The sequence below is a fragment of the Hemiscyllium ocellatum genome, chromosome 46, assembly GCF_020745735.1.
Source record: "Hemiscyllium ocellatum isolate sHemOce1 chromosome 46, sHemOce1.pat.X.cur, whole genome shotgun sequence".
Taxonomy (NCBI): Eukaryota; Metazoa; Chordata; class Chondrichthyes; order Orectolobiformes; family Hemiscylliidae; genus Hemiscyllium; species Hemiscyllium ocellatum.
This window is the reverse complement of record NC_083446.1, coordinates 9,206,424-9,233,630: the sequence shown is the minus strand read 5'-3', so window position 1 is coordinate 9,233,630 and position 27,207 is coordinate 9,206,424. Positions and strand designations below refer to the sequence as shown.

The window sequence follows — 27,207 nt, the reverse complement described above, 5'->3', positions numbered from 1 at the left end:
AATAGGCTGGGGCTGTTTTCCCTGGAGCGTCGGAGGCTGAGGGGTGACCTTATAGAGGTTTATAAAATCATGAGGGGCATGGACAGGGTAGATAGACAAGGTCTTCTCCCTGGGTAAGAGGACATGATGTCAGGTAACAAAACTGCTGGGGGGACATATGTTGCGGCTGTACAGGGCATTGGTTAGGCCACTGTTGGAATATTGTGTGCAATTCTGGTCTCCGTCCTATTGGAAAGATGTTGTGAAATATGAAAGGGTTCAGAAAAGATTTACAAGGATGTTGCCAGGGTTGGAGGGTTTGAGCTGTAGGGAGAGGCTGAACAGGCTGGGGCTGTTTTCCCTGGAGCGTCGGAGGCTGAGGGGTGACCTTATAGAGGTTTATAAAATCATGAGGGGCATGGATAGGGTAAATAGACAAAGTCTCTTTCCTGGGGTGGGGGGAGTCCAGAACTAGAGGGGCATAGGTTTAGGGTGAGAGGGGAAAGATATAAAAGGGACCTGAGGGGCAACTTTTTCACACAGAGGGTGGTGCGTGTATAGAATGAGCTGCCAGAGGAAGTGGCGGAGGCTGGTACAATGACAACAATTAAAAGGCATTCATTGAGGATATCTGGTCGGTATGGATGAGTTGGACGGAAGGGTCTGTTTCCGTGCCGGACATCTCTATGACTCTAAGAGTCAACATGATCTTGTGAAAGGGAAGCCATGAGTAAACAGGGCACTGCAGTTTTTTGAGCTAACTCGCGCTATGGATAAAGGGGAACTTGTCGATGTCTGGTAGTTAGATTTCCCGAAGGCATTTGCTAAGGTGGCTCATCAAAGAATATACAGAAAATAAAAGCTCAAACTGCAGGGGAGAGTTCATTGTCACAGACAGAAGATTAGATGTCAAATATCAACCAGAGACCTGGCATAAATAGGGTAAGGGGCAAGACATAGTGAGTCATAGAGTTGTACAGCACGGAAACAGACCCTTCGGCCCAACCAGTCTGTAACTGCCAAACTGAACTATAGTCCCATGTCATAGAGTTATACACTCACGGAAACAGACCCTTCGGCCCAACCAGTCCATGCCGACCCACAATCCCAAACTAAACCAGTCCCACCTGCTCCTGGCCCATCTCCCTCCAAACCCTTTCCTATTCATGTCCTTATCCAAATGTCTCTTCAATGTTGTAACTGTCCCAACAATCCACCACTTCCTCAGGAAGGTCATTCCATACTGGATCCACTCTCTGGGTAAAATAAAATTACCCCTCATGTCTTCTTAAGATCTTTCTCCTCTCACCTTAACGCCCTAGTCGTGAAATCCACCTACCCTAGGGGAAAGACACTTGCCGTTCACCCTATCCATGCCCCTCATGATTTTATAAACCTCTATAAGGTCACCCCTCAGCCTCTGACGCTCTGGTGAAAAAAATCCTGGCCTATCCAGCCTCTCAGACCCTCCATTCCCAGTAACATCCTGGTAAATCCCTTCTGACCCCTCTCCAGTTTAATAACATTCTTCCTGTAACAAGGGCTTATGCTCGAAACGTCGAATTCTCTATTCCTGAGATGCTGCCTAACCTGCTGTGCTTTGACCAGCAACACATTTGCAGCTGTGATCTCCAGCATCTGCAGACCTCATTTTTTACTCCTGTAACAAGGCGACCAGAACTGGACACAGTGCTCCAGACGAGGCCTCGCCAATGTCCTGTACAACCCCAACATGAACGTCCCAACTCTGATACTCAAAGGTCTGAGCAATGAAGGCAAGTGTGCTAAACACCTTCTTAACCGTCCTGTCTACCTGTGAGGCAAACTTCAAAGAATTATGTACCTGAGCCCCAAGGTTTCTCTGTTTGACAGCACCACCCAGAGCCCTAGCATTACTTCATAAGTCCTGCCCTTTGTGTGTTTTACCAAAATGCAATTGAACTCCATCTGCTGCTCCTCAGCCCATTGCCCCAGCAGATGCTGTGGGTTGGGTGGAGATTGGGGATGTGCAGAATAGGCTGATGGGGCGAGTTGAAACCGAGTGTGAGGACAGTAAAGCAGAGGTGTTACTGGGCTGGGAACTGGCGGAGTTTCGGAGGCATAGGGGAACAGGAGAGTGGGGAGCGATCAGTGAAGGGGCTTTGGTCATAGTGAGGGAACTGGGACAGGGCGATGCTGAGAGAGAGAGAGAAAGGGAGAGGGGCATCCCGAGGGATAGATTGGTTTTGGACAATATCAAGGGTGTGCCAAAACTGGTTCATATGACGAGTGTGGTAAACGCCATCTTAACCATCCTGTCTGCATATGAACTTCAAGGAATTATGTGCCTGAACCTCTAGGCTTCTCTGTTTGACAGCACTACCCAAGACACTGCTTTTAATTGTATAAGTCCTGCCCTTGGGGCCTGATACTCTACATCCCAGGGTGCCGAAGGAGGTGGCTCTAGAAATCATGGATGCATTGGTGATTATTTTCCAATGTTCTATAGATTCAGGGTCAGTTCCTGCGGATTGGAGGGCGGCTAATGTTGTCCCACTTTTTAAGAAAGGAGGGAGAGAGAAAACAGCGAATTATAGACCAGTTAGTCTGACCTCAGTGGTGGGAAAGATGCTGGAGTCTATAAAAAAGGATGAAATTACGGCACATCTGGATAGTAGGAACAGGATAGGTCAGAGTCAGCATGGATTTATGAAGGGGAAATCGTGCTTGACTAATCTTCTAGAATTTTTTGAGGATGTAACTCTGAAGATGGACAAGGGAGATCCAGTGGATGTAGTGTACCTGGACTTTCAGAAAGCCTTTGATAAAGTCCCACATAGGAGTTAGTGAGCAAAATTAGGGCACATGGTATTGGGGGCAAAATACTGACTTGGGTTGAAAGTTGGTTGGCTGACAGGAAACAAAGAGTAGTGATAAACGGCTCCATTTCGGAATGGCAGGCAGTGACCACTGGGGTACCGCAGGGATCAGTGCTGGGACCACAGCTTTTTACAATATATGTTAATGATATAGATGATGGTATTAAAAGTCATATTAGCAAATTTGCTGATGATACAAAGCTGGGTGGCAGGGAGAAATGTGAGGAGGACATTAGGAGATTACAGGGTGACCTGGACAGGTTAGGTGAGTGGGCAGATGCATGGCAGATGCAGCTTAATGTGGATAAATGTATGGTTACCATTTTAGTGGCAAGAACAGGAAGGCAGATTACCACCTCAATGGAATTAATTTAGGTAAAGGGGCAGTACAGAGAGATCTGGGAGGTCTTGTACCAGTCAATGAAGGTCAGCATGCAGGTACAGCAGGTAGTGAAGAAGGCTAATAGCATGCTGGCCTTCATAACAAGAGGGATTGAGTATAGAAGCAAAGAGGTTCTTCTGCAGCTGTACAGGGCCCTGGTGAGACCACACCTGGAGTACTGTGTGCAGTTCTGGTCTCCAAATTTGAGGAAAGACATTCTGGCTATTGAGGGAGTGCAGCGTGGGTTCACGAGGTCAATTCCTGGAATGGCGGGATTACCTTACGCTGAAAGACTGGAGCGACTGGGCTTGTATACCCTTGAGATTAGAAGACTGAGAGAGGATCTGATTGAGACATATAAGATTATTAAAGGATTGGAAACTCTGGAGGCAGGAAACATGTTTCCGCTGATGGGTGAGTGCCGAACCAGAGAACACAGCTTAAAAATACGGGGTAGGAGACTGAGAACAGAGTTAAGGAGAAACTTCTTCACCCAGAGAGTGGTGGCTGTGTGGAATGCTCTGCCCCAGAAGGCAGTGGAGGCCTAGTCTCTGGACACATTCAAGAAAGAGTTGGATAGAGCTCTTAGAGACAGTGGGATCAAGGGATATGGGGATAAGACAGGAACAGGATACTGATTGTGGATGGTCAGGCATGATCATAATGAATGGTGGGTGCTGGCTTGAAGGGCTGAATGGCCTACTCCTGCGCCTATTGTCTATTGTCTATCTCTGGGCACTTTGGGACAATTTAGCACGGCCAGTTCACCCTAACCTGCACATCCCTGGGCACTATGGGACAATTTAGCACGGCCAGTTCATCCTAACCTGCACATCCCTGGGCACTATGGGACAATTTAGCACGGCCAATCCACCCTAACCTGCACATCCCTGGGCACTATGGGACAATTTAGCACGGCCAGTCCACTCTAACCTGCACATCCCTGGACACTATGGGACAATTTAGCACGGCCAGTCCACCCTAACCTGCACATCCCTGGACATTATGGGACAATTTAGCACGGCCAATCCACCCTAACCTGCACATCCCTGGGCACTATGGGACAATTTAGCACAGCCAATCCACCCTAACCTGCACATCCCTGGGCACTATGGGACAATTTAGCACGGCCAATCCACCCTAACCTGCACATCCCTGGGACACTATGGGACAATTTAGCATGGCCAATCCACCCTAACCTGCACATCCCTGGGCACTAAGGGACAATTTAGCACGGCCAATCCACCCTAACCTGCTCATCCCTGGACTGTGGGAGGAAACCTGAGCACCCGGAGGAAACCCCACACAGACACGGGGAGAACAGTCACCTGAGGGACGCCGTGAGGTAACAGCGCTAACCAGTGAGCCACCGTCCCTCCCCTAAATATTATCGAAATAGTGAGAGGTTTTTGGAACTCTGAGGTGTGGGGACCTCAGATTGTCCTAATGTATGAATAACAGAAAGTACGTCTGCTAGGCACAGATCATCAGGAACACTGTTGGCGCTGTATATTTTATTGGGAGGGGAATTGAATGGAAGAATAGGAAGAGTCATGTTATGGATCAGACCAGACCCGCTCAAGATCTCTTAAGGAAGTGGGCCAGACCCTAACCTTTTTAAATTTTAAAGTTAGATGGGAAGCGGACATTCCAGATGGTATACACAACACAATGGTTGCAAACACTGTCATTAAAATGCTCACAAAATGAAGGAGATCTATCAGAAATCTTAACAGAATGACAGATACAGTAATTATTATTAATTGTGTGTTCCAATTCAGTAACAGCCCATGAACACACCCCTTGGCAAAAGAGGCGCATTCAGAAAAAGAGATTTATCTCACGGGTAACCCAGCAGCAGGGAGAGAAACCCTCCAGTCTCCCTGTAACTGAGAGAGGTCGATCCCGGGAGTTGAGGGGCTTGGTGTGGGAGGAGAGACTGAGTAGCTTGGGATTATATTAATTGGAATTCAGAGGATTGGGGGTGGGGGGGATGGAATCTTATCGAAACATGTAAAATTATGAAAGGAATAATTAAGATAGACGCAGAAAGGATGTTTCCACTTGGTGGGGGAGGGGGGAGCAAGGTGTGTAACTTGGACGAGCGGGCATAATGAGGGGGAAGCAGACTTCGGACTGAATTGAGAAGGAACATTTTCACCCAGAGGGTTGTGGATCTTTGGAATTCCCTGCCCAGGGAAGTGGTTGAGGCTGCCTCAGTAAATGCTTTCAAAGCTATGATAGATTTTTTTTTTGATCAGTAGAGGAATTAAGGGTTGCGGAGAGCGGGTGGGTGAGAGAAGCTGAGGCCTGAAAAGACCAACCGTGATCTTTTTTGAATCGCGGGGCAGGGTCAAAGGATCTGATAGCCTACTCCTACTCCAAATTCTCATGGTCTTATGAGGGAAAAGAGACCTTTGACAATTGGAAACGTCCTGCAGCTTCCAATCCTGTTGAGACTCCAACAACTGTGTCATGCGAAGCCTAAAAAAAAGCTACAAATCTGTGAGAGATGGCCACACCCAGCCAGGCTGCATCTATTGTTCCATCATGAATTATTTACAGGCATGCCAAGTAGCCAGGTCGAGACCTCTGTCTTAAAACCTCTCTTTAAAAACAAAACAAACAAAATACATCTCTTAAAACATCACCACGCCTCCCTTCTTACAAAAAAAAACAAACCAATAATACAGAGATGGCTTAATTTTATGAAAAACAAATCCTAGTCTTACACTTGAAGGCACAGCGTGGGTCAGGGTGAAAGTGAGGACTGCAGATACTGGAGATTAGAGTGGTGCTGGAAAAGCACAGCAGGTCAGGCAGCATCCGAGGAGCAGGAGAATCGACGTTTCAGGCAAAAGCCCTTCATCAGGAATCCTGCCTGAAACGTCGAGGTTCCTGTTCCTCAGATGTTGCCGGACCTGCTGTGCTTTTCCAGCACCACTCTCATCTAGACAGTAACGGGTCAGTCATCCAGGGAGACCTCATGTGGAGAGACATGTTGGTCGCTGGATGGACAAATGAATTGAGAGTGGCCCAGGGAAGGTTGAGCAGGCATAGGGAGGACCTCAACCGGGACCTTGGGTTCATGTCACATTACAGATGATCACTATTGCACTACATACACACACACAGATATTCCTACACACACACTCTCACATACACAGGTACACACAGACGCGCACACAGACACCCACACACACCCTGATAGACACACACACTCCCACGCACGCACATGCACTCCCTCGCAGACTTAAGACACCTTGCACCCATTACACACACACACACACACACACTTTCTCACGCTCACAACCCCCACCCCAGACAGACTGACACACACACACACACACACACACACACTCACAACCCCCACCCCAGACAGACTGACACACACACACACACACTCACAACCCCCACCCCAGACAGACACACAAACACACAGACAGACAAAGACCCACATGCACACATATATTCTGTGTGGTGAATTTGTACTTGCAGGGTTACATTGCAATTTGCTCAAAAACTGCACACATTCATGTAGAACTCTGAGCTCAAACACTGCAGGAATTTATGTAAAAGTCTGTTATCTCACTTTTTAGATTAGAAACAATCTAAACATCAGGTCATAGACAGAGAACACAGGGGGCTAACACCTTCAACATATTGTCTAGCTATCACCATTGTTAACAGCTAACCCGAGAATGCAACTTTAAAAAAAAGGGTTTTGTGATTTACACATGAAAGAAGTGAAACTACCACTGTATTCCAACAGATGAAAGGCTTAACAATCAATTTTTCAATGTATAATTTCAGTTACATCACACTGCAAATGTTTGCTATAAATTCTGTGTTACCATCGAGCCCTCCACAGCCACCTGATGAAGGAGTGTCGCTCCGAAAGCTAGTGTGCTTCCAATTAAACCTGTTGGACGATAACCTGGTGTTGTGTGATTTTTAACTGTGTACACCTGGATTGAGCAGTTTGTCTGGTGAGGAAAGGCAGGTGGAGAGACCAGACCTTTGTACTCTGGGGTTTACAATGGTCACAGGGGACCTGACCACGTGCTTGTGGGGAGAGCGTTTCCTCTGGTGGCAGAATCCAGATCTCAGAGGACTGGCCACACTCCCATACATCAGGAGCATTTCTGAACTGACAGCCAGACTGCTGCGACCACTAGGACTCATAACGGCACACAAACCAACAGCCACTCTCAGACAACAACTCACCAGGACAAAGGACCCAATACCCAGCATGAGCAAAACCAACGTAGTGTACAAAATCCCATGCAAGGACTGCACAAAATACTACACAGGACAAACAGGAAGACAGCTAACGACCCGCATCCATGAACACCAACTAGCCACGAAACGACACGACCTGCTATCCTTAGTAGCCATACACACAGATGCCAAACAACACGAATTCGATTGGGACAACACCACTATTATAGGGCAGGCCAAACAGAGAACAGCCAGGGAATTCCTAGAGGCATGGCACTCATCCACAAATTCTATCAACAGACACATCGACCTGGACCCAATATACCGGCCACTGCAGCGGACAGCAACTGACAACCGGAAGCGGCAGATTCAAACCAGTATAAATGCCGGAGGAATCAGCACAGAAGCACTTCACAGGAGGCTCCCAAGCACTGAGGGTGTCACCTAGACAGGGGACAAAACGTTTGCAACACAAACTCCCAGCTTGGCGAACAGAACCACAACAACGAGCACCCGCGCTACAAACCTTCTCCCAAACTTTGAAATCCAGATCTCAGAGGGTGGGTAGGGTGGGAGACGGGGTGGGTCACTGTTTAGAAACGTTGACGGGGGTGTGGGGTTTGGGGTGGGACACCAATTATGGCAGATTTGAAGAAACTCTTTTAAGAGGTTCATGAGTCTTTGGAAACCAACCCCCTCCCCTCCTCAAATAGAGGTGGAACAATGGCTCAGTGGCGAGCACCACTGTCTCACATCGCTAGGACCCGGGTTCGATTCCCACCATCGGGTGACTGTCTGTGTGGAGTTTGCACATCTCCCCTGTGTCTGCGTGGGTTTCCTCCCACAGTCCAAAGATAAGTATGTACCAGTCAGGCATGGTGTAAAGGGCCTTGTGAGGCAGCCGTGGTTTAGTAAGGAATTGGAATCCCTTGTGAAAGGGAAGAAGGCGGCATATGTAAAGATGAGGCGTGAAGGTTCAGTTGGGGCGATAGAGAGTTATAAGGTAGCCAGGAAGGATCTAAAGAGAGAGCTAAGAGAAGCGAGAAGGGGACATGAAAAGTCTTTAGCTGGTAGGATTAGGGAAAACCCAAAGGCTTTCTATAGGTATGTCAGGAATAAAAGGATAAAGAATAAAAGGGTAGGTATCGGTCCAGTCAAGGATAGTAGTGGGAAGTTGTGTGTGGAGGCGGAGGAGATTGGAGAGACACTAAATCAATACTTTTCATCAGTATTCACTCAGGAACAGGACACTGTTGCTGATGTGAATATGGAGTCACAAATGATTAGAATGGATGGCCTGGAAATATGCAGGGAAGAGGTTCTGGGAATATTGGAGAGGATGAAAATAGATAAGTCTCCTGGGCCTGATGGCATTTACCCTAGGATCCTATGGGAAGCTAGGGAGGAGATAGCAGAGCCATTGGCCTGGATTTTTATGTCGTCATTGTCAACGGGAATAGTACCAGAGGACTGGAGGATAGCGAATGTGGTCCCCTTGTTCAAGAAAGGGAGTAGGGATAGCCCTAGTAACTATAGGCCAGTGAGTCTGACTTCAGTGGTGGGCAAAGTCTTAGAGAGAATGGTAAGGGATAAGATTTATGAACATCTGGATAGGAATAACATGATCAAGGATAGCCAGCATGGTTTTGTGAAGGGCAGGTCGTGCCTCACAAACCTTATTGAGTTCTTTGAGAAGGTGACTAAGGAAGTGGACGAGGGTAAAGCAGTAGATGTTGTGTATATGGATTTTAGTAAGGCGTTCGATAAGGTTCCCCATGGTAGGCTAATGCTAAAACTACGGAGGTATGGCATTGAGGATACATTAGAGGTTTGGATTAGGAATTGGCTGGCTGGAAGGAGACAGAGGGTAGTAGTTGATGGACTATGTTCATCTTGGAGTGCAGTTACTAGCGGTGTACCACGAGGATCTGTTTTGGGACCATTGCTTTTTGTTATCTTTATAAATGATCTAGAGGAAGGGCATGAAAGCTGGGTAAGCAAGTTTGCGGATGACACAAAAGTCGGTGGAGTTGTGGATAGTGAGGAAGGAAGTGGTAGGTTACAGCGGGATATAGATAAGTTGCAGAGCTGGGCAGATATGTGGCAAATGGAATTCAATGTAGCTAAGTGTGAAGTCATTCACTTTGGTAGGAGTAACAAGATGATGGATTACTGGGCTAATGGTAGGCTACTTGGTAGTGTGGATGAGCAGAGGGATCTTGGTGTCCATGTACACAGATCTCTGAAAGTTGCCACCCAGGTAAATAGTGCTGTGAGGAAGGCATATAGTGTACTGGGCTTTATTGGTAGAGGAATTGAGTTCCGGAGTCCTGAGGTCATGTTGCAGTTGTATAAGACTCTGGTGCGGCCTCATCTGGAGTATTGTGTGCAGTTTTGGTCGCCATACTATAGGAAGGATGTGGAGGCATTGGAACGAGTGCAGAGGAGGTTTACCAGGATGTTGCCTGGAATGGTAGGAAAATCTTATGAGGAAAGGCTGAGCCACTTGGGGCTGTTCTCTTTGGAGAAGAGAAGGTTTAGGGGAGATTTGATAGAGGTGTATAAGATGATTAGGGGTTTAGATAGGGTCGACACTGAGAACCTTTTACCGCTAATGGAGTCAGGTGTTACTAGGGGACACAGCTTTAAATTAAGGGGTGGTAGGTATAGGACAGATGTTAGGGGTAGATTCTTTACACAGCGGGTTGTGAGTTCATGGAATGCCCTGCCAGTAGCAGTGGTGAACTCTCCTTCTTTATGGTCATTTAAGCGGGCATTGGATAGGCATATGGAAGTTATTGGGCTAGTGTAGGTTAGGTAGGATTCGGTCGGCGCAACATCGAGGGCCGAAGGGCCTGTACTGCGCTGTATCCTTCTATGTTCTATGTTCTATGATGTGGAGGTTAGGGTGAATTGGCCGTGCGAAATTGTCCCACAGTGCCCAGGGATGTGCAGGTTAGGGTGGATTGGCCATGCTAAATTGTCCCATAGTGCCCAGGGAAGTGCAGGTTAGGGTGGATTGGCCATGCTAAATTGTCCCATAGTGCCCAGGGATGTGCAGGTTAGGGTGGATTGGCCGTGCTAAATTGTCCCATAGTGCCCAGGGAAGTGCAGGTTAGGGTGGATTGGCCGTTGGAAATGCAGGGAAAGGGTAGGGATGTGTCTGGTGCGATGCACTTCGGACGGTGGGTGTTGACTTGATGGGCTGAATGCCCTGGTTCCATGCGCAGGGATTCTATGATGATGGAAATGAACTCAAACAGTTTTTAAGGATAGGATCGATAGAGTTTGATCAATGACAGAGAGGAAGGTTATCAGGTATCGATGAGACTGTGTGAAATCAGATCAATTTGCGTCTGACTGAACACTGCAGCTGGCTCGCGGGGCCAAATGGCCTCCCCTACTCATAATACCACTACACGGCACTCCCTCAGAGCTACCCCTCTGACAGTGCCCACTCCCTCAGCACTGACCCTCCGACAGTGCAGCACTCCCTCAGTACTGACCCTCCGACAGTGCGGCACTCCCTCAGTACTGACCCTCCGACAGTGCCCACTCCCTCAGTACTGACCCTCCGACAGTGCGGCACTCCCTCAGTACTGACCCTCCGACAGTGCCCACTCCCTCAGTACTGACCCTCCGACAGTGCAGCACTCCTTTAGTACTGACCCTCCGACAGTGCGGCTCTCCCTCAGCACTGACCCTCCGACAGTGCAGCGCTCCCTCAGTACTGTCCCTCCGACAGTGCGGCACTCCCTCAGTACTGACCCTCCGACAGTGTGGCACTCCCTCAGCACTGATCCTCCGACAGTATGGCACTCCCTCAGTACTGACCCTCCGACCGTGCGGCACTCCCTCAGCACTGATCCTCCGACAGTGCGGCACTCCGTCAGTACCGACCCTCTGACAGTGCGGCATTCCCTCAGTACCGACCCTCTGACAGTGCGGCATTCCCTCAGTACCGACCCTCTGACAGTGCAGCACTCCCTCAGTACCGACCCTCTGACAGTGCGGTGCTCCCTGATTACCACACTCAGAGCTCCTTCATTTATGAGCTGGGATGCCTTTCAGAGGTTTGAGTGTTCGAACGGGAGCTGGAGCTGGGGTTTTGGAATGCGAACACAATGAACAATTCTCCATACTCACCGCTGACTTGGATGTGCGGGGTTCCCGTGATAAGGACAGTTTGTAAATCTCATCGTCAGTGTGGAACTGGTCCAGGGAGACCTGTCATTGAGATTGAAAGGTTAGTGGAGAGTTGGAGGAGGTCTGCTCTCCTTAGAGAAGCTGTGAAGGTGAAATGTGGATCCCATCAGGGAGATGTCTGCATCGCTGCCATCACTTTGGCCTCTGTTTACAGTGTTAGCTGAATCAGTCAATTCCCTCTCTATATCAGTTTTCAACAAGATGATTTATTAACCAGCTTCTTCACAGCAATGTAATATAAAACTGCTTTTATGATAAGGAATCATTAGTTAACAGGCACATTGAGCAATATAAACATTTCTCGTGATAAATACACACATGCACACACTCACACTCTGTCTCTCATACACACATGCACACACACACTCTGTCTCTCACACACACACATACACACACACTCTCATACACACATGCACACACTCACACTCTGTCTCTCACACACACACACACACTCTCATACACACATGCACACACTCACTCTGTCTCTCACACACACACACACACACTCTCATACACACATGCACACACTCACACTGTCTCTCACACACACATGCACACAGACTCTCATACACACATGCACACACTCACACTCTGTCTCTCACACACAAACACACAGACTCTCATACACACATGCACACACTCACACTCTGTCTCTCTCACACACACACACAGACTCTCATACACACATGCACACTCTGTCTCTCACACACACACACAGACTCACCTACACACATGCACACACTCACTCTGTCTCTCACACACATACACACACACTCTCATACACGCATGCACACACTCACACTTTCTCTCACACACACATGCACACAGACTCTCATACACACATGCACATCCACTCTCTCTCTTACACACATGCACACATACTTACACACAGTCCTGTCACACACATACATTCATTCACACACACGCACGTGGACTCACAGACACACACATACGCATGCACACACTCTCTCGCACACAAACAGACACACTCATTCTCTTACACACACACACATACACACACAAATCTGTCTCACACATACACACACATGGGCTCACACACACATTGTCGCACACACACACACTCATGCACACACACGGGCTTACACACACACGCATATACACACATTCACACACACATACTCATGCACACACACACGGGCTCACACACATGCAGACACTCTCACACAGACACACATACACACCCTGTTGCACACGTACACTCATGCATACACATGGGCACACACACACGCACACACACACACGCACATACACTCTCCCACATACATTCTAAACCTGCTCTCACACTCTCTCTTACACATATTCGGTCACACACATACATACATTCAGTCACATGCCCGTACGTACACTCACACACACACTCACTTACAAACGCGCACACCCCCCTTCTCTCATATACACACAAACACTCTCAACCATACATTCACACATGCACACACCCCCTCACACATTACTCCTCACTCACTCACACACACCCTCCCATATATATGCTCCAGAAAAAGACAGAAATAAAATAGAGATGGCTTTTCTGGAAATAACCATGTAACCAATTGCATTCATGGGTTACCGTTACATATGTAGCGGGGGGGAATTGCCCACAACCTAATGATGTGACGTCCTTGGGTGTGTGGGCAAGTCACTGATGGCACATAGTTACAGACACAGCTCCCTCAGGAAACCTTGAGCTGATCTCTCTTTCAGGAGACTAATGAGGCTTTCAACCTGATTTAACGATCAGAGGTTTCTGTTTAGAAATGAGAGTGATCAGCTGGGGCAACGTGTACTCAGCAGGCTTTCCTCCACCTGAACCTATCCCAAACAAACACTCCTCAGATTAAACAAGCAACCACGCAGACTTAATATCAATCCTATTTAGAAAACAAGTAAGGATTAACACCTTGCTATTTTTGCTCGATTTAGTCAATTTTGCACCAATGAAGACCCATGTCAGTACAATTCCGGATTCATTGGAGAACGGGCTTTCATGACAATGCAGTTGACTTGCCGTGAGAGGGAACAGGTCTAAGGCTGAGATAACAGGGATTGGAAAGAGCTTGAGAATTAGAAATGAGTGCTGGGTATTGACAGGATTCTTTCGGAAGAGCTCGGATTGGGATTATCTCTCACACAGACCATGAATAAAAAACTAACGTTTGTTTAATCCATACAGATCCTGGGAGGGGGCTCATTTGTTTTACTGAGCTGAGACGTTCAGTCGCAGTTTTTGATAGGGTTTAGAGCAGCATGGTGGCTCAGTGGTTAGCACTGCTGCCTCATGCCGCCAGGAACCCCGGTTCGATCCCACCCTCGGGCGACTGTCTGTGTGGAGTTTGCACATTCTCCACCCAGTGTCTGTGTGGGGTTTCCTCCGGGTGCTCCGGTTTCCTCCCATAGTCCAAAAATGTGCAGGTTAGGGTGGATTGACCATGCTAAATTGTCCCATAGTGCCCAGGGATGTGCAGGTTAGGGTGGATTGGCCGTGCTAAATTGCCCCATAGTGTCCAGGGATGTGCAGGTTAGGGTGGATTGGCCGTGCTAAATTGTCCCATAGTGCCCAGGGATGTGCAGGTTAGGGTGGATTGGCCGTGCTAAATTGCCCCATAGTGTCCAGGGATGTGCAGGTTAGGGTGGATTGGCTGTGCTAAATTGCCCCATAGTGTCCAGGGATGTGCAGGTTAGGGTGGATTGGCCGTGCTAAATTGCCCCATAGTGTCCAGGGATGTGCAGGTTAGGGTGGATTGGCCGTGCTAAATTGTCCCATAGTGCCCAGGGATGTGCAGGTTAGGGTGGATTGGTCGTGCTAAATTATCCCATAGTGCCCAGGGATGTGCAGGTTAGGGTGGATTGGTCGTGCTAAATTGTCCCATAGTGCCCAGGGATGTGCAGGTTAGGGTGGATTGGTCGTGCTAAATTATCCCATAGTGCCCAGGGATGTGCAGGTTAGGGTGGATTGGCCGTGCTAAATTGTCCCATAGTGCCCAGGGATGTGCAGGGAAGGGTGGATTGGCCATGCTAAATTGCCCCATAGTGTCCACGGATGTGCAGGTTAGGGTGGATTGGCCGTGCTAAATTGTCCCACAGTGTACAGGGATGTGCAGATTAGAGTGGATTGGCCGTGCTAAATTGTCCCACAGTGCCCAGGGATGTGCAGGTTAGGGTGGATTGGCCGTGCTAAATTGTCCCACAGTGCCCAGGGATATGCAGGTTAGGGTGGATTGACCATGCTAAATTGTCCCATAGTGCCCAGGGATGTGCAGGTTAGGGTGGATTGGCCATGTTAAATTGTCCAATAGTGCCCAGGAATGTGCAGGTTAGGGTGGATGGGCCGTGCTAAATTGTCCCATAGTGCCCAAGGATGTGCAGGTTAGGGTGGATTGGCCGTGCTAAATTGTCCCATAGTGCCCAGGGATGTGCAGGTTAGGGTGGATTGGCCGTGCTAAATTGTCCCATAGTGCCCAGGGATGTGCAGGTTAGGGTGGATTGGCCGTGCTAAATTGCCCCATAGTGCTCAGGGATGTGCAGGTTAGGGTGGATTGGCCGTGCTAAATTGTCCCATAGTGCCCAGGGATGTGCAGGTTAGGGTGGATTGGCCGTGCTAAATTGTCCCATAGTGCCCAGGGATGTGCAGGTTAGGGTGAATGGGCCGTGGTTACAGGGATAGGGTGGGGCAGTGTGTCTGGATGGGATGATCTTCGGAGTGTCGGTGTGAACTCGATGGGCTGAATGGTTTACTCCCACAGCGTAGGGGTTTCATGCATAAGCAGAAATTGTTCTGGACTGTGGGAGGACCTGTGACTTCTGGGGACACAGATAAATCAGATTCAACGAAGGAACCAGAGGAAGAGAAACCTGGAAGGTGTGGTCACTGAACTCCGAGATTATGTTTCAGGGAATAATTTAGCTTCGGAAAAATGTACCTCAAGTGCATTGTATTCATCAGGGAACCAAGAGCAGCAACATCACAACAGACCATCGATATTCCTGCAGTTGTGGGATAAGAGGAAACGTTGTAGCAACTGCAGTAGGCCATTCGGCCCATTGACTCACTTCCAGCATTTGATGGAAGCTGATCTGATCGCTCTCAGCTTCCCGCTCCTGCTTTCCCCCTTCCTGACTGAAAATCAGTCTCAGCCTTGAATCTACTCAACCACCCAGCCTCAACAGGCCTGTGTGGGAAAGGATTCCACAGATTTACCAACCCCTCTGCATGAAGACATTCCTCCTCATCTCTCCCTTCACTGGCTGACCCCTTCTTCTGAGAAACTGTCTCCCCCACCCCGGGCCGCAACTCTCCCACAAGGGGGCACAACCTCTCCACATCGATGCTGTCAAAGCTCGACGGATTTTATACGCTTCAATAAGGCCACCTCTCACTCTCGGAAACTCCATTGGAATAAAGTGCAGCTCCCCATTCTTCCTGGGATCTTGCTCTGAACAATGATGCACTCTGACACATGGTGGGCGGGAGCATGTGACTGTGTCCCTGAGTGTCCGTGTGTGTGAGAGAGAGAGAGAGAGAGCGTGTGTGAGTGCGTATTCAAATGTGTATGTATGTGAGATAGTGTATGTGCACAATAGTGAGTGTGCATGTGAGGGCGAGAGTGTGCAAGAGTGTGTATGAGAATGTGTGAGTGTATGTGAGAGACTGTGTATGTGAGTGTGTGAGTGTGTGTGTATGATAATGTGCGAGTGAGTGTATGAGAGTGTGCGTCCGTGTGTGAGTGAGTGTATGTGTGAGTGTGTGTGAGTGTGTGTGAGTGAATGTGAGTGTGTGTGTGAGTGTGATTATGTGTGTCTGAGTGTGAGTGTGACTGAGTGTGAGTGAATGTATGTATGTGTGAGTGAGTGTGTGAGAGTATGTATGATGTGTGTATGAGAGAGTATGTGAGAGTGAGTGTGTGTGAGCGAGTATGAGAGCGAGTGTGCGTATGTGTGTGTGCATGTGCATATGAGTGTGTGTGCATGTGTGAGTGTGTGTGCATGTGTGTGCGTGCGTGCTTGTGTGTGTGTGCATGTGTGTGAGTGTGCGCGTGCATGTGTGTGTGTATGTGCTCGTACGTGTGTGTGCGCGTGTGTGCGTGAGTGTGTGCATGTGCATGTATGTGTGCATGTGTATGCATGAGTGTGTGCATGTCTGTGTGTGTGAGTGCGTGTGTGTGTGAATGTGTGTGTGCGTGCACGTGTTTGTGCGTGAATGTGTGTGTGAGTGTGTGCGTGTGTGCATGCGTATGTGTGTGAGTGTGTGTGTGTGTGTCTGTGTATGTGTGTGTGAGTGTGTGTGCGTGTGTGTGCATGCGTGTGCATGCATGTGCATGCGTGTGTGTGCGTGTGTGCGCGTGTGTGTGCATGAGTGTGTGCGTGTGTGTGTGTGCGTGTGTGTGCATGAGTTTGTGCATGTCTGTGTGTGTGTGAGTGTGTGCGCGCGTGTGTGCGTGCGCATGTTTGTGTGTGAGTGTGTGTACTTGTGTGTGTGCTTGTCTGTGTTCGTGTGTGTGTGCGCACGTGTGTGCGTGAGTGTGCTTGCGTGTGTGTGTGCATGCATGTATCCATGTATGCGTGCACGTGTGTGCGCACGCACGCGTGTGTGCATGTGTGTGCGCATGTGACTGCGTGCGTGCATGTGTGTGCGCGCGTGTGTGTGTATGTGTTTGTGTGCACATGTGTGTGCGTGCATGTGTGTGCATGCGCGCGTGTGTGCATGTGTATGTGTGCATGTGTGTGCAAGTGTGCGCGCGTGCATGTGTGTGCGTGTGAATGTGTGTGTGTACACGTGCATGTGTGTGCGTGCATGTGTGTGTATGTGCATGCGTGTGTGTGTGTGTGTGTGCGCCTGCTTACCGTCAGCAGGCTGACCAGGTCCATGCTGGGCTCGACGGGGGGTGCGGTGGACTGAATGCGGATGAGTTCGTTCAAGATGGAGTAGAGCTGCTCCATCTTCACCAGGTTGATGCGGCCTTGCTCCAGCCAGTCAGGGAGGGCCAGGTGAACAGCCAGCAGATCCTTGAGGTGCACCCCCAGGATGGGGAACCTGAAACCCGAGCTCTCAGCGAAACTCTTGCGGTAGTTGCTGTAGTTACCACAGGTTGTCACTAGCTCTGTCAGACTGTCGGAAATCTGGGCAAGAGAGAGAGAGACAGAGAAGGGGTGGGGAGGGCAAAGGTCAACTGGTATGAAGTTGAAGACACGTACTGTATCTTTAAGAGAGAGTGAAGGCTGTTTTGCTCTAAGAGCTACAAGCACCTGTCATGTGACTGACCAGCAGTCTCAGGGGGTAGTGGGAAATTGAAAATATGTAACATTTGGCTGTGAAATAGATACCTGAGCTGGTTGCTGTTTTGACAATAATTTAAATTTGACCGATCAGTTTAAAATTATACCCCAGGATACAAAAACCCAATCCAGTTTGGATTTGCTGTTTTGCTAACATTGAGCCAATGAGATGATCCGATGTTAGAGGCATGATTAAAAGGAAAAGCAGGCATTTTGAAAGTTAGACAGAGTAACTGCCGTGGTGAAACACTCCCATTCAGAAACACACTCTCTCAGAGGTACCTTTTCATATGAAGCACATTCGCAGTGAAAGACAGAAGACAATCCTGGGAGATCTTCAGCTGAAAGAAGAAAGGTACCAGAAGCAACAGCCACTGTATGGTTTTGCAATTAAGTCAATGTAATTTTAATAAGTGTTTTACTGGAACAGTATATTGGTATAGAGTTGAAGGCAGGTAATAAACAGTTAAGAGAATGGGGGGCTTAGAGTTGTAAATAGTTGTTGTTTAATGTTCACTTTTGGAGTTAAAGAGTGAATTGATATGATTTTCTTTAAATAATGGAATTTGGAAGTTCTCATATTTTAACAGATTACGAGGCGAGGTAAGTGTTTCTGGGCATTGGGTTGAATTAGCAGCAGGGTTCACCACCGTGTCGCAACACAGCACTGTCTTAATTTGTGCCGCAAAGTGTTCCAGGCGTCTCTTTCTCTCTCTGTCTGTCGCTGTGTCTCTCTCTCTCTCTCTCTCCCCCAGTTGGCATTTCCAACCCCTCCATCGGAACGCGAAAGATGGGTAAGCCAACGAACGCGTGAGAGGACAGTGCCGTTTTGGGGGTGGGGGGGTGTTTGTTTTTGAATTGCTGCAACTGGGGAGTATTGACAATTAACTGCTGGGCTCTGTCGCATTTGGAAATCAGGCTGGTCAGCTCTGACAGGCCTCTCCCTGAGAAGTGAATCAGCCAATTAACGCCACCCACTGGTTGGTGCGGTTGGTTTAATTTTCACAAGGGGGACCTTCAACAGAATGTGGCCTTTCTTAGCTTCTGTCCATTTCAACATTGCAGGCCGCTACAGAACAGATGCTGTTCAAACTTGAAAGGGTTCAGAAAAGATTTACAAGGATGTTGCCAGGGTTGGAGGGTTTGAGCGACAGGGAGAGGCTGAACAGGCTGGGGCTGTTTTCCCTGGAGCGTCGGAGGCTGAGGGGTGACCTTATAGAGGTTTATAAAACCATGAGGGGCATGGATAGGATAAATAGACAAAGTCTTTTCCCTGGGGTGGGGGAGTCCAGAACTAGAGGGGCATAGGTTTAGGGTGAGAGGGGAAAGATATAAAAGGGACCTAAGGGGCAACTTTTTCACACAGAGGGTGGTACGTGTATGGAATGAGCTGCCAGAGGAAGTGGTGGAGGCTGGTACAATGACAACATTTAAAAGGTATCTGGATGGGGACATGGATAAGAAGGGTTTGGAGGGATATGGGCCGGGTGCTGGCAGGTGGGACTAGATTGGGTTGGGATATCTGGGTCACCATGGATGTGTGGGGCCGAAGGGTCTGTTCCCGTGTTGTACACATCTATGGATCTATGAGTCAATGTTTGACCAAAACATTTCAATGAATACTCAGGGTGTTCATCATGGAGGATTTACAATTCAGAGAGAGACAACGCCCTCTGGACCCTGTCTCTGATCGGTGCGGTGTCCTATAGGCTCTGATCGGTGAGGTGTCCTATAGGCTCCGATCGGTGCGGTGTCCTATAGGCTCTGATCGGTGAGGTGTCCTATAGGCTCTGAGCGGTGAGGTGTCCTATAGGCTCTGATTGGTGAGGTGTCCTATAGGCTCTGAGCGGTGCGGTGTTCTATAGGCTCCGATCGGTGAGGTGTCCTATAGGCTCCGATCGGTGCAGTGTTCTATAGGCTCTGATCGGTGAGGTGTCCTATAGGCTCTGATCGGTGAGGTGTTCTATAGGCTCTGATTGGTGAGGTGTCCTATAGGCTCTGAGCGGTGCGGTGTTCTATAGGCTCCGATCGGTGAGGTGTCCTATAGGCTCCGATCGGTGCAGTGTTCTATAGGCTCTGATCGGTGAGGTGTCCTATAGGCTCCGATCGGTGCGGTGTCCTATAGGCTCTGATCGGTGAGGTGTCCTATAGGCTCTGAGCAGTGAGGTGTCCTATAGGCTCTGATTGGTGAGGTGTCCTATAGGCTCTGATCGGTGAGGTGTTCTATAGGCTCTGATTGGTGAGGTGTCCTATAGGCTCTGAGCGGTGCGGTGTTCTATAGGCTCCGATCGGTGAGGTGTCCTATAGGCTCCGATCGGTGCGGTGTTCTATAGGCTCCGATCGGTGAGGTGTCCTATAGGCTCCGATCGGTGCGGTGTCCTATAGGCTCTGATCGGTGAGGTGTCCTATAGGCTCTGAGCAGTGAGGTGTCCTATAGGCTCTGATTGGTGAGGTGTTCTATAGGCTCCGATTGGTGAGGTGTCCTATAGGCTCCGATCGGTGCAGTGTCCTATAGGCTCTGATCGGTGAGGTGTTCTATAGGCTCTGATTGGTGAGGTGTTCTATAGGCTCTGATTGTTGAGGTGTCCTATAGGCTCCGATCGGTTAGGTGTTCCATACGCTCTGATCGGTGAGGTGTTGTATAGGCTCCGATCGGTTAGGTGTTCCATACGCTCTGATTGGTGAGGTGTTCTATAGGCTCTGATCGGCGAGGTGTTCTATAGGCTCCGATCAGTGAGGTATTCTATAGGCTCCGATCGGTGAGGTGTCCTATAGGCTCTGATCGGTTAGGTGTTCCATACGCTCTGATCGGTGAGGTGTTCTATAGGCTCCGATCGGTGCAGTGTTCTATAGACTCTGATTGGTGCGGTGAGCTATAGGTTCCGATCAGTGAGGTGTTCTATAGGCTCTGATTGGTGCAGTGTTCTATTGGCTCTGATCGGTGAGGTATTCTATAGGCTCTGATTGGTGAGGTATTCTATAGGCTCTGATTGGTGCGGTGTTCTATAGTCTCTGGTCGGTGAAGTGTTCTATAGGCTCTGATCGGTGCAGTGTTCTATAGGCTCTGATCGGTGTGGTGTTCTATAGGTTCTGATTGCTGAGGTGTTCTATAGGCTCTGATCACTGCAGTGTTCTATAGGCTCTGATCGGTGAGGTGTTCTATAGGCTCTGATCGATGAGGTGATCTATAGGCTCTGATCGGTGAGGTGTTCTATAGGCTCTGATCGGTGTGGTGTTCTATAGGTTCTGATTGCTGAGGTGTTCTATAGGCTCTGATCACTGCAGTGTTCTATAGGCTCTGATCGGTGAGGTGTTCTATAGGCTCTGATCGATGAGGTGATCTATAGGCTCTGATCGGTGAGGTGTTCTATAGGCTCTGATTGGTGCAGTGTTCTATAGGCTCTGAGAGGTGCTGTGTTCTATAGGCTCTGATTGGTGCGGTGTTCTATAGGCTCTGATTGGTGGGGTGTTCTATAGGCTCTGATCGGTGAGGTGTTCTATAGGCTCTGATTGGTGAGGGGTTCTATAGGTTCTGATCGGTGAGGTGTTCTATAGGCTCTGATCACTGCAGTGTTCTATAGGCTCTGATTGGTGAGGTGTTCTATAGTCTCTGATTGGTGAGGTGTTCTATAGGCTCTGATCGGTGAGGTGTTCTATAGGCTCTGATCAGTGAGGGGTTCTATAGGCTCTGATCGGTGAGGTGTTCTATAGGCTCTGATCAGTGAGGGGTTCTATAGGCTCTGATCGGTGAGGTGTTCTATAGTCTCTGATTGGTGCTGTGTTCTATAGGCTCTGATCGGTGCAGGGTTATACAGACTCCACGCAGTGCCCGGTTGAACACAACACCGTTCCATAGGCTCCTACCTTGACCACATCGGGGCTGACGTAATGGTAGGTCTCCTTAAGGCGGGCGATGGCGCTGTGACTCAACCCACCAATCACCGCCATCAGAGTGTTGTAGTTCTGGAGCTGGAGCAGTCTCTGCAAGGGACAGGAAACATGGTGTAGAGGGAGCTTTACCCTGTCTGTAACCCTGCACTGGCTCTGTCCTGGGGACAGTGTAGAGGGAGCTTTACTCTGTCTGTAACCCCGCACTGGCCCTGTCCTGGGGACAGTGTAGAGGGAGCTTTACTCTGCATCTAACCCCGTGCTGTCCCTGTCCTGGGGAGTGTTTGACGTAGGACAGTGTAGAGGGAGCATTACTCCGTATCTAACACCGTGCTGTCCCTGTCCTGGGGAGTGTTTGACATAGGACAGTGTAGAGGGAGCATTACTCTGTATCTAACACCGTGCTGTCCCTGTCCTGGGGAGTGTTTGATGGGGGACAGTGTAGATGGAGCTGTACTCTGTATCTAACCCTGTGCTGTCCCTGTCCTGGGGAGTGTTTGATGGGGGACAGTGTAGAGGAAGCTTTACTCTGTATCTAACACCGTGCTGTCCCTGTCCTAGAGAGTGTTTGATGGGGGACAGTGTAGATGGAGCTGTACTCTGTATCTAACCCCGTGCTGTCCCTGTCCTGGGGGGTGTTTGATGGGGGACAGTGTAGAGGGAGCTTTACTCTGTATCTAACCCAGTGCTGTCCCTGTCCTGGGGAATGTTTGATGGGGGACAGTGTAGAGAGAGCTTTACTCTGTATCTAACCCCGTGCTGTCCCTGTCCTGGGGAATGTTTGATGGGAGACAGTGTAGAGGGAGCTTTACTCTGTATCTAACCCCGTGCTGTCCCTGTCCTGGGGAGTGTTTGATGTAGGACAGTGTAGAGGGAGCATTACTCTGTATCTAACCCCGTGCTGTCCCTGTCCTGGGGAGTGTTTGACATAGGACAGTGTAGAGGGAGCATTACTCTGTATCTAACACCGTGCTGTCCCTGTCCTGGGGAGTGTTTGATGGGGGACAGTGTAGATGGAGCTGTACTCTGTATCTAACCCCGTGCTGTCCCTGTCCTGGGGGGTGTTTGATGGGGGACAGTGTAGAGGGAGCTTTACTCTGTATCTAACCCCGTGCTGTCCCTGTCCTGGGGAATGTTTGATGGGGGACAGTGTAGAGGGAGCTTTACTCTGTATCTAACCCCGTGCTGTCCCTGTCCTGGGGAATGTTTGATGGGGGACAGTGTAGAGGGAGCTTTACTCTGTATCTAACCCCGTGCTGTCCCTGTCCTGGGGAGTGTTTGATGGGGGGACAGTGTAGAAGGAGCTTTACTCTGTATCTAACCCCGTGCTGTCCCTGTCCTGGGGAGTGTTTGATGGGGGGACAGTGTAGAGGGAGCTTTATTCTGTATCTAACCCCGTGCTGTCCTTGTCCTGGGGAGTGTTTGATGGGGGGACAGTGTAGAGGGCGCTTTACTCTGTATCTAACCCCGTGCTGTCCCTGCCCTGAGGAGTGTTTGATGGGGGAGGGGGACATCATGGACCTGATTGGTCAGAAATCTGAGCCCCTGACCTTTGACCGGTGCCCTTCGCGGTGTGTTGCCGTACCTGGGCGACGTGGACGAATTTGGTGATAACCTCTGCCCTCTGTTGCGGGGTGCGCATGCTCAGCACCATCATCTGGACCCACTGGGACACGCTGTTGAACAGACTGATGAACCTCTCCAGAATCGGGTTGTCTTTGGTGCAGCCGTGCTTGGCAAAGCTCTGGTAGTCCCGGAACTGCCAGGAGAAAGGACAGAGAGGGTGGCGGAGGGAGAGAATCCAACATTCGATTGAGATTGAAGAGAGATCTCACACCCCACCCACCCCACCCAGCAGCATTCCCGCTCAGACTACTGGGCGGTGGGTTTAATGACGGGACATTTTTACGAGGAAGTGCCCACCTCATCAGCAGAAGCCTTCAATCCATTCACCACACCCCCAACCAGAGCCCACTCCCCAGGAGAGATATTTCAACACTGTCGGAGGGTCAGTGCTGAGGGAGTGCCGCACTGTCGGAGGGCCAGCACTGAGGGAGTGCCACACTGTCAGAGGGTCAGTACTGAGGGAGTGCCTCACTGTCGGAGGGTCAGTACTGAGGGAGTGCCGCATTGTCGGAGGGTCAGTGCTGAGGGAGTGCCGCACTGTCGAAGGGTCAGTACTGAGGGAGCGCCGCACTGTCGGAGGGTCAGTACTGAGGGAGTGCAGCACTGTCGGAGGGTCAGTGCTGAGGGAGTACCGCACTGTCGGAGGGTCAGTGCTGAGGGAGTGCCGCACTGTCGGAGGGTCAGTGCTGAGGGAGCGCCGCACTGTTGGAGGGTCAGTGCTGAGGGAGCGCCGCACTGTCGGAGGGTCGGTACTGAGGGAGTGCCGCACTGTCGGAGGGTCGGTACTGAGGGAGCGCCGCACTGTCGGAGGGTCAGTGCTGAGGGAGTGCCGCACTGTCGGAGGGTCAGTACTGAGGGAGTGCCGCACTGTCGGAGGGTCAGTACTGAGGGAGTGCTGCATTGTCAGAGGGTCAATACTGAGGGAGTGCCGCACTGTCGGAGGGTCAGTGCTGAGGGAGTGCCGCACTGTCGGAGGGCCAGCACTGAGGGAGTGCTACACTGTCAGAGGGTCAGTACTGAGGGAGTGCCGCACTGTCGGAGGGTCAGTACTGAGGGAGTGCCGCACTGTTGGAGGGTCAGTACTGAGGGAGCGCTGCACTGTCGGAGGGTCAGTACTGAGGGAGCACTGTTCTCCTTGTACTTCAAGTCCAATGTTACACAGTGGGACGATTGTTGGCTGTGATGGCCGTTGGAATGACCTGGTGTGTTGAAAGACGCTACAGCAATGCACACCTCTCTCTGATTGTGTGGCCTGGGGTCTCTCCCCCTGCCCCATGCTCTGCCTATCCCCCCACCCTCGGTGGTGACAGTGACGCTGTTGCGTTTCTCCCGTCCTCCCTGCGTCTCCCAGATTTCCGGGTAGTGCCCATGTGTGGGAATCCTCACCAGGATACGGCAGAAGGACTTGTACTCCAGGTAGGTGAGGTGCTCAGCCAGTTCCAACGGTCCGAGGTGATCGAACAGGAGGGACATCTTCCTCCGTTTCTGAGTGACGTGGTTGCGCTGCGTAACCTGCCTCTTCCACTCGAAGGAGGGTCTGCAACAGCACAGGACATCACAGGGTGGTGAGCGGGGGGAGGGCATGGGGGGCACACACGGGGAACACGCAGGGGACATACAGAGAACACGCAGGGTACACATGGGGAACACGCAGGGGACATACAGAGAACACACAGGGTACACACGGAGAACATGCAGGGGGCATACAGAGACCACGCAGGGTCCACACGGGGAACACGCAGTGGGCACAGAGAGAACACACAGGGTACACACGGAGAACATGCAGGGGGCATACAGAGAACACGCAGGGCACACACGGGGAACACGCAGGGGACATACAGAGAACACGCAGGGTACACACAGAGAACATGCAGGGGGCATACAGAGAACACCCAGGGTACACACGGGGAACACGCAGGGGACATGCAGAGAACACGCAGGGTACACACGGGGAACACGCAGTGGGCACAGAGAGAACACACAGGGTACACACGGAGAACATGCAGGGAGCATACAGAGAACACGCAGGGTACACACAGGGAACACGCAGGGGACATACAGAGAACACGCAGGGTACACACGGTGAACACGCAGGGGACATACAGAGAACACGCAGGGTACACACGGGGAACACGCAGGGGACATACAGAGAACCTGCTGGGAGCATACAGAGAACACATGGGGAACATACGGAGAACACGCGGGAACAAAGGGGAGAGCACAAGGATAACACAGGAGGATACAGGGGGGTTAGACGGGAATACAGTGGCAAACCGCAGGAAACTCACAGGGGAGCACACAGAGAACACATGAGGAACATAGAGGGAATACAGGATCACAGTGTTGCCGAGGAGGGGAAACCATAGAGACTCTAAAATGGGGAAACAGGCCATTCAGCCCATTGAGCCCACATCAATCTTTGGAAGGGCATCCCACACAGACCCATCCCCCTGCACTATCCCTGCGACCCTGTATTTCCTACAGCCAATCCACCCTAACCTGCACATCCCTGGACACTATGGGACAATTTAGCACCGCCAATCCACCCTAACCTGAACATCCCTGGGCACTATGGGACAATTTAGCACCGCCAATCCACCCTAACCTGAACATCCCTCAGCACTATGGGACAATTTAGCACGGCCAATCCACCCTAACCTGCACATCCCTGGACACTATGGGACAATTTAGCACGGCCAATCCACCCTAACCTGTACATCCCTGGGCACTATGGGACAATTTAGCATGGCCAATCCACCCTAACCTGAACATCCCTGGGCACTATGGGACAATTTAGCACGGCCTATCCACCCTAACCTGCACATCCCTGGACACTATGGGACAATTTAGCACCGCCAATCCACCCTAACCTGAACATCCCTGGGCACTATGGGACAATTTAGCACCGCCAATCCACCCTAACCTGAACATCCCTGGGCACTATGGGACAATTTAGCACCGCCAATCCACCCTAACCTGAACATCCCTGGGCACTATGGGACAATTTAGCACCGCCAATCCACACTAACCTGAACATCCCTCAGCACTATGGGACAATTTAGCACGGCCAATCCACCCTAACCTGCACATCCCTGGACACTATGGGACAATTTAGCACGGCCAATCCACCCTAACCTGTACATCCCTGGGCACTATGGGACAATTTAGCATGGCCAATCCACCCTAACCTGAACATCCCTGGGCACTATGGGACAATTTAGCACGGCCTATCCACCCTAACCTGCACATCCCTGGGCACTATGGGACAATTTAGCACGGCCAATCCACCCTAACCTGCACATCCCTGGACACTATGGGACAATTTAGCACGGCCAATCCACCCTAACCTGCATGTCCCTGGGCACTATGGGACAATTTAACACGGCCAATCCACCCTAACCTGCACATCTTTGGACTGTGGGAGGAAACCCACGCAGACATGGGGTGAATGTGCAAACTCCACCCAGACAGCCCCCCAAGTGTGGGATCGAACCTGAGTCCCCAGCATTGGTAACCACTGAACCACCAAGTTGCACCATGGGAACATTCAGCTAACATATTGGGGAACAGACTGGGAACATGGTGGGGGGGATTGCATGCATGTTGGCTTATGTCCCTCCCCCTCTCTGTGTCCCCTTATTCTGCGATCCCTATGTGCTGTCCCAATCACTGTGACCCCTGACCCCTGTGATTTACCCATGCCCTCCTTATTTCCCTAACCCCTGACCCCTATGATTGCCCCACTCCCTCCTTATCACC

The 27,207-nt window shown here is 50.2% G+C and overlaps 1 protein-coding gene across 1 annotated transcript in view; it reads right to left on the bottom strand.

The window, feature by feature from the left end:
* Positions 1–27,207, bottom strand: part of LOC132836141 (RAS guanyl-releasing protein 2-like) — a 114,514-nt gene that overhangs the window by 53,764 nt on the left and 33,543 nt on the right. Inside the window, exons 6-10 of the mRNA XM_060855459.1 lie at positions 24,835–24,985; positions 23,408–23,581; positions 21,799–21,915; positions 17,503–17,778; positions 11,587–11,667 (exon numbers count right to left, since the gene is read on the bottom strand). Coding sequence (XP_060711442.1) covers positions 11,587–11,667; positions 17,503–17,778; positions 21,799–21,915; positions 23,408–23,581; positions 24,835–24,985 — 799 coding nt within the window. The remainder of the gene's footprint in view (positions 1–11,586; positions 11,668–17,502; positions 17,779–21,798; positions 21,916–23,407; positions 23,582–24,834; positions 24,986–27,207) is intronic.